The sequence below is a fragment of the Aedes aegypti genome, chromosome 2 (assembly GCF_002204515.2).
Source record: "Aedes aegypti strain LVP_AGWG chromosome 2, AaegL5.0 Primary Assembly, whole genome shotgun sequence".
NCBI classification, from domain to species: domain Eukaryota; kingdom Metazoa; phylum Arthropoda; class Insecta; order Diptera; family Culicidae; genus Aedes; species Aedes aegypti.
The window spans coordinates 172970925-172977216 of record NC_035108.1 but is presented as its reverse complement, the minus strand read 5'-3'; the positions used below and the strand labels follow the sequence as shown (position 1 = coordinate 172977216).

Below are 6292 nucleotides of genomic sequence, written 5' to 3'. Positions count from 1 at the left end.
CAATAAAAGATCGAATAGTTGAATTGAATCATAAACGCAAGCGAGGTAAACTAATTTCTTTCGATCTTGACCACGCCTTTGATCGGGTCAACCACGATTTCCTTTTCGATGTGTTACGAAAATTCCGCTTTAACCCTAGATTTGTGTCGCTGTTAGAAAAAATTATGTCGGTTTCCGCTTCGCGTCTGCTCTTAAATGGAAATCTCTCTCCCTCATTCCCTATCCAAAGATCTGTACGACAGGGTGATCCGCTAAGTATGCACCTTTTCGTATTATACCTTCATCCCCTCCTTGAAAAACTTGTATCCATCTGTAACGATCCCCTGGAGCTAGTTGTGGCATATGCGGACGACATTTCGGTGATTATTGTGGAAGACGCCAAGCTTGAAGCTGTACGCCTTGCATTCCGGCACTTCGAAGGATATTCAGGAGCAGTACTTAACGTGGACAAAACCTTTGCAGTGCAGATTGGACCCCAAAACGACGAAAGGAGACCTACGTGGCTCAACTTTCAAGATTCCGTGAAAATCTTGGGAGTAACTTTCTTCAACGGGCTGAAACAAACCATTGACTTCAACTGGAATGACGTGATCCGGAAAACTTCTCGTCTTATGTGGCTGTTTAAGCCGCGAAATCTTTGCCTCCAGCAGAAAATTGTCGCATTAAATACTTTCGTTACGTCTCGTTTGTGGTACATAGCTTCCATTTTCTCCATTCCAAACTCGGTCACAGCCAGAATGACTTCACTAATAGGAACCTTTATATGGGAACGATATCCAACTCGAGTGCCTATGGAGCAACTGGCACTGGAAACTAACAAAGGAGGACTAAATCTTCATCTCCCGATGCACAAGTGCAAATCTCTACTTATCAATAGATTTGTGAAAACTCTTGACTACACGCCCTTTGCACAAACCTTTAGTGAATACCTGTCAAATCCTCCAAATCTGGCAGGTATCCCATCAGCATACCTGTGCTTGAAGTACATTGGAAAAATCGTACCATATTTGCCAAATCAGCTGAAGGCCACTCCCACAGCTTCTACACTACATAACTTCTTCCGAGAAAAATTGCAAACGCCGAAGGTAATGGTAGATCATCCGAACGTGCAATGGAGAAAAGTTTGGAATAATATAAGAGATCGAGAGCTTACAGCGGCAGAACGCTCCGTTTACTATCTGTTAGTCAACAGGAAAATACCACATGCAACGTTGCTGTACAGACAAAACCGGTTAGATAGTGAATCATGTCAAAACTGCCCGAACATCGCTGAGGATTTGGAACACAAATTTTCCTTGTGTCCTCAAATAAGGCATCTCTGGAATCACGTTCGCCTGAAGTTGGAAGCAACAATCGGGAGGAATGTTAGCTTTAAGGATCTTCAAATGCCAGTGATGGAAGGTGCTACCAGAAACAATAAGAAAAAGGCTCTAAAAATGTTTGTAACATACATAAATTTTATTTTAGAAGCTAACAACCCTATGACAGTAGAAGCTCTCGATTTTATTTTAAATCTCTACTAGTAATGTAAATTTTTGTAAGTGTGCTAAATAAACGTGTTAAAAAAAAAAAAAAAAAATCAGTGGGGTAACATTGATCGGAATGACTCATCTCGTAAAAAGTTCGTATCATCATTTATTGATGAAATATTTCCAAAGCATGAATTGCGCTTCTCTTTCTTATACTCATGAGCTAATGAAAATTAAGATGTTTGCAAAAATTGCATTTAGTTCATGCGTAAATTTAACAACTTTTTGAAACAACGATTTAAATCGTTAAGGATGACACTACCGAAGATTCATGTCCCAGACAACCAAAATGTACGCATAACGAAATCACTTGGAGGCTTTGTATGTGCAAAATTTCACTTATAAGATGTCGCGAAAAGGCCTTCTACGTACAAAAGTGGAGGCGATATGCGTGCTTATATTATGCGATGAATAATAACATACATTGCGAGTGTATAAATATTCTACCGAACTAACCTTTGATCTTATGCGATTTAACTTATGATAATAAATGTTGATTTGACAGCTGCTACGGATTGATTCGACTTACTTTGTACGAGTGTACGAGACGAAGCAAAATGTACAAATGAACTCAGAAAAAAGTGTTTTATGCGAGGAAACGCATCATTCTGACGAGTTTATCCACGGTGTTTTGCGAGTTTGATGTAATTAGTATGAATAAACGAGTTATAACGTGAACTTTCATGCGATTTCTGGTTGTCTGGGGTCTCACATAAGTTGTGCAAGCGATATGAGAAGGGAAATTGTGATTTTTACTAAAAATGGTATCGCCAAAAACGATTCCGTTGTCAAAACTTTCATAAGAATGTTCAATTAGGCAACTTTAACGAATTACTGTTAAGAATGTAGAATTTCCTTAGGAAATTGCCTACCTTTAGGCGTATTATGCGGTTCGAGGGGTTTTAAATTTTAAAATAACCCGAAAAGTGAATGACTTGTAAGCATTTGGACATCATATTCGGTTCTGAAGCCATGCTTTAAGTAAGTAACGACAACTTTAATATTACCGAACGTTGTTTACATAAGTGATCAATGTTACCCCATATCAGCTAAATCAAAAAATCGCCTAAAACACTTTTATAACACGCAGAGAAAACAGACCTTTTTGTTTCAAAATAAAAATTATTGAAATATTTTTTAAAAATTACAATTTTTTTTTGTTGAATACAAATATTAGATTTTATTGTCCCAATAAATTTAATTGTTGTTTTTACACCGAACTGATGGGAACACAAGTTGCTTAGATTCAAAAAAAAAAATATTGATTGTTGACATAATCTGTTTTGTTTTCAAATTTTTTTTTTTTTGATTTCAAAAAACCCTAATATTGACACACATACATATTCATTATATGATACTGTGTGTGTGTTTTTACGCTAGTTGTGTACGCACAGCTTGTCAGACGCCATTTCAATAATTATAAACAAAACTCAAAATGGACTCGACAGAAGAAGTACTCGTTTTGGAAGTTGAAGAAGTTAGTGACGCGCTGGTGGATTTATTGCTGAGTTTCGGGCTCTCTGAGGAAATCATAAATCGTTTTCTGGGTAAGAAATTGTTTTGTTTATGTGATGTACGAAGTTTTACCCTTCGTTCGATTTTTTTCTCTAGAAAATCAGTACACTCTCGAAACCCTGCAAATCCTGGAGCGGAAGAAAATAGAAGAGTTGATACCGCCGCCATTTCTTGCTGAACGGACGAAATGCGTGCATGGTTTGAATGTTTGGAGAGTTGCACAGGTATAAATTAACGGATGTAGTGTTTTAACAACAATTTCAACTGTATCTTTTATGTACCATAGGGATTTCCACCGTTATCAACCGATTGCCTTTCGACTGCATCGCCGGTGGTAAGAAAAACTAGTTCAGAAGCCATCACTCGCGAACGGTGCACTGCAAATTATTTGCTGACCGCATCCACAAAAGGCCGGGCTATCTTGCAGAAATGCCAAAAGCAAAATTTTCTGACAAGAGCTGATAAGAAGGCTATAACTCATCTGGTAGTTGATGATTTCAAGGATCGATTCGGCAAACTAACTCCTGCGGAGCTACAGGACAGAGCATCTGAGCTTGGTAGACTTTTCCCAGGAGAGCCAGAGGTATGGTTATCGAATGTTGAGAAACGATTTTCAAATATGTCCGGAAGCAATGAGCGATGAATTGACTTCATAGTTTAAAAATGTCAAACTAATGCTATTTATTTTTTTGTGGTTTTCTAGGACGGATGGTACCAGCCAACATTTACCAAAAATAGCGCTGGTCGGAAAATCAAACTTCGAAAACAAGCTAAAGGGCGACTGTATGACCGAAACATCAACTACAGAGAACCGGTTGAAGCTCAACAAAGTGATTTGCAACAACCGTCCACATCCGGCGTGAAATCGTTTATTGTGGAGGAAATAATCTCGAAAGAACAAGGTGAGCTGATACTTGAAATGATAATATGGAAAAGTTATTTATAAATATTTTTTACAGAAGCAGAATACCAACAAACAAAAGCTTGGTTCTTGAACAATCAAGACGAGTGGGAAGAAGTCAAACAGAAGTGGAAGACAACTAGTAAATTGAGAACGTTGGAAGTCTCGAGAAACCCCAACTGGACATGCGCTTCGATTTTGGCAGAGTATCCAACTTTGAGGAATCACCAAGGGTATCAGTTGGTCCAGATTGATTTTTTGCACAAGTTCCCTGCAAAAGAGACTTTACTGTTCAATCGTTGGCCCGAACTGGTTGAAGGTATTCGTCCGATATTCAATGTCGAAGTTACCGACGTGGATGGGAAACATCTCCTTGCTATGCTCGATGATGAGGATGTAAGCCATGGTATGAACACAGAATACTCCTATTGAATTGCTTTTAATAACATTTTTATTTGCAGATACTAAGAATTTTATCGTCGTTTCATTATTGGCACATATTCTGCCAAGTCCACATCTCACTTGTTCTGGTAAACGCCGATGGAAACCATCAATTCTCGAAACACGACAAAGTGTGGTGCTGCACATCAACGATTTATCGGAATTGAATGAAACACTTCGCGTGTTGTTCGATAGAAGTCGTGAGAAAGGAATCCAAACTACTCCATTCATTTTGGTGCATGGAGATCTGAAGAAACCCACCGGCTTTCTAGTGTGGAATAATATCGTTTCATACAAGCTGCCAAACTTTTTGAAGGCTCTCGATATCTGTTTGAAAATTTACAAAGCCTACAATATTGACTTTCCACGTCATTCGTTGGCAGTGTGGGATTTGCTTTCTACGTTCCTATTCGATTTTGATCCCGTCAGCGATAAAGCAACTATTTCTGCCCTCTGTGCAGCTATACGACAGACAGAATCGTCACAATGATAACGTGTATAGTTAAACGATGCTTGTGGACAACTAACTCCATCGATCGATTGTATGACCATTTAAGAAGACACCACCAGCATGTCACTTCGTACTCGTGTAATTATGAAAGTTGTACCCGCTGCTACAATGTCCGAGCATCGTTTTTCAGACATTTTAAAAAGCACTTCAACAATGAACTCGATCATATAAACACGAACTTTGATGCGGTTCCTCAGAATAACGAATACTTTACAATGAAATCCGAAGCACAAACACCGCAACCAAACGACCTTCAACCTGAAAAAGACGAGCATAAGGATTCCTACAATAATATCGAAACACCTGCCACCGACGCTGAAAATTCCAATATCATTGATATTACAGCACTAGAAAATCAAATGCGTAATCTGAGTATCGGTTTCAATTTGAAATGGTTGGATGTCAATGTGTTACCGAGAAAAGTTGTTTTTGAAATACAACATGACGTGCAACAAAAAATTCTCAAGCCTTTAGAAGATGTTGTCAATACTATGCAAACCGTTGGCCTACTTTCTATGGAGGCTCAAACTATTTTCAAAAAAATGTTTACGATGTTTGACGGAACAGAAACTGAGTATAAGTTTATTGAATGTTTAAAATCCGCCGACTTATATGTAGTCCCAAGAGAATTTGTGATAAGCAATGAACTACGCCCTGGTGTCATTCACAACGAACAAGGAATGGATAACGATCCGATTACAGGTAAATATAAAAATACGAAAAATATATAAATATTTACTTACATTATAATACGGTAATTGATGTATATATTTCAGGAATCCTAATGCCAATAAAATTTCAATTAAGGAAGTATTTGGAATCACCGTTAGTTTTTGATACAAATCTGGACAATCTTACACCATCACAAGATGGTTATATTCGCAGCCTCGTGGACGGAACAATATGGCAACAAAGAAGAGCCAAAATAGACTGCAACATTGTTATTCCGTTAAACTTCTTTTTCGATGATTTCACCACTAAGGACACGGTTTCACCTCATGCATCCCGCACATCCATATTAGGAATATATTACTATATTCCATGTCTTCCAGGATATATTCTTGCAAAATTAGCCAACATATTAGTTGCTGGATATATGTTATCGTAAGATAGGAAGGAATACGAGAATGAAGATTTGTTCAGCAATTTAGTGCACACCTTGATAGATTTAGAAGTGAATGGTCCAACAATATCATACAACAGATGTAACAGTTCATTTTATGTTAGGATTTATAACTGGCGATAATCTGGGTGTTGCAGGAATTTTGGATTTAGTTGAATCGGCACGAGCCAATTTTTATTGCAGAATGTGCAAACGTAACCGCGAACAAAGAGAAAAAGATGCTACGGAATATGAACAAACATTCAGGACCATTGACGGTTACGAAAATGATT

General features: G+C 38.0%; 1 protein-coding gene across 1 annotated transcript; it reads left to right on the top strand.

The window, feature by feature from the left end:
- The first annotated feature begins 2964 nt into the window (after positions 1-2964).
- Positions 2965-5059, top strand: LOC110675148. Its single transcript, XM_021839530.1, has 6 exons — positions 2965-3076; positions 3141-3268; positions 3331-3627; positions 3748-3946; positions 4004-4351; positions 4407-5059. Exons 1-6 carry the CDS (start codon positions 2965-2967, stop codon positions 4874-4876), a joined length of 1554 nt encoding a protein of 517 aa, XP_021695222.1. The 3' UTR covers positions 4877-5059.
- The last annotated feature ends 1233 nt before the right edge of the window (positions 5060-6292 follow it).

Excerpts from the sequence above, each read along its gene's own strand:
- LOC110675148 (XM_021839530.1), top strand. The coding sequence starts at position 2,965 with ATGGACTCGACAGAAGAAGTACTCGTTTTGGAAGTTGAAGAAGTTAGT. Across the intron at positions 3,947-4,003 it reads AATAATCTCGAAAGAACAAG|AAGCAGAATACCAACAAACA; the intron begins GTGAGCTGATAC and ends TATTTTTTACAG. Across the intron at positions 4,352-4,406 it reads TGATGAGGATGTAAGCCATG|ATACTAAGAATTTTATCGTC; the intron begins GTATGAACACAG and ends TTTTATTTGCAG.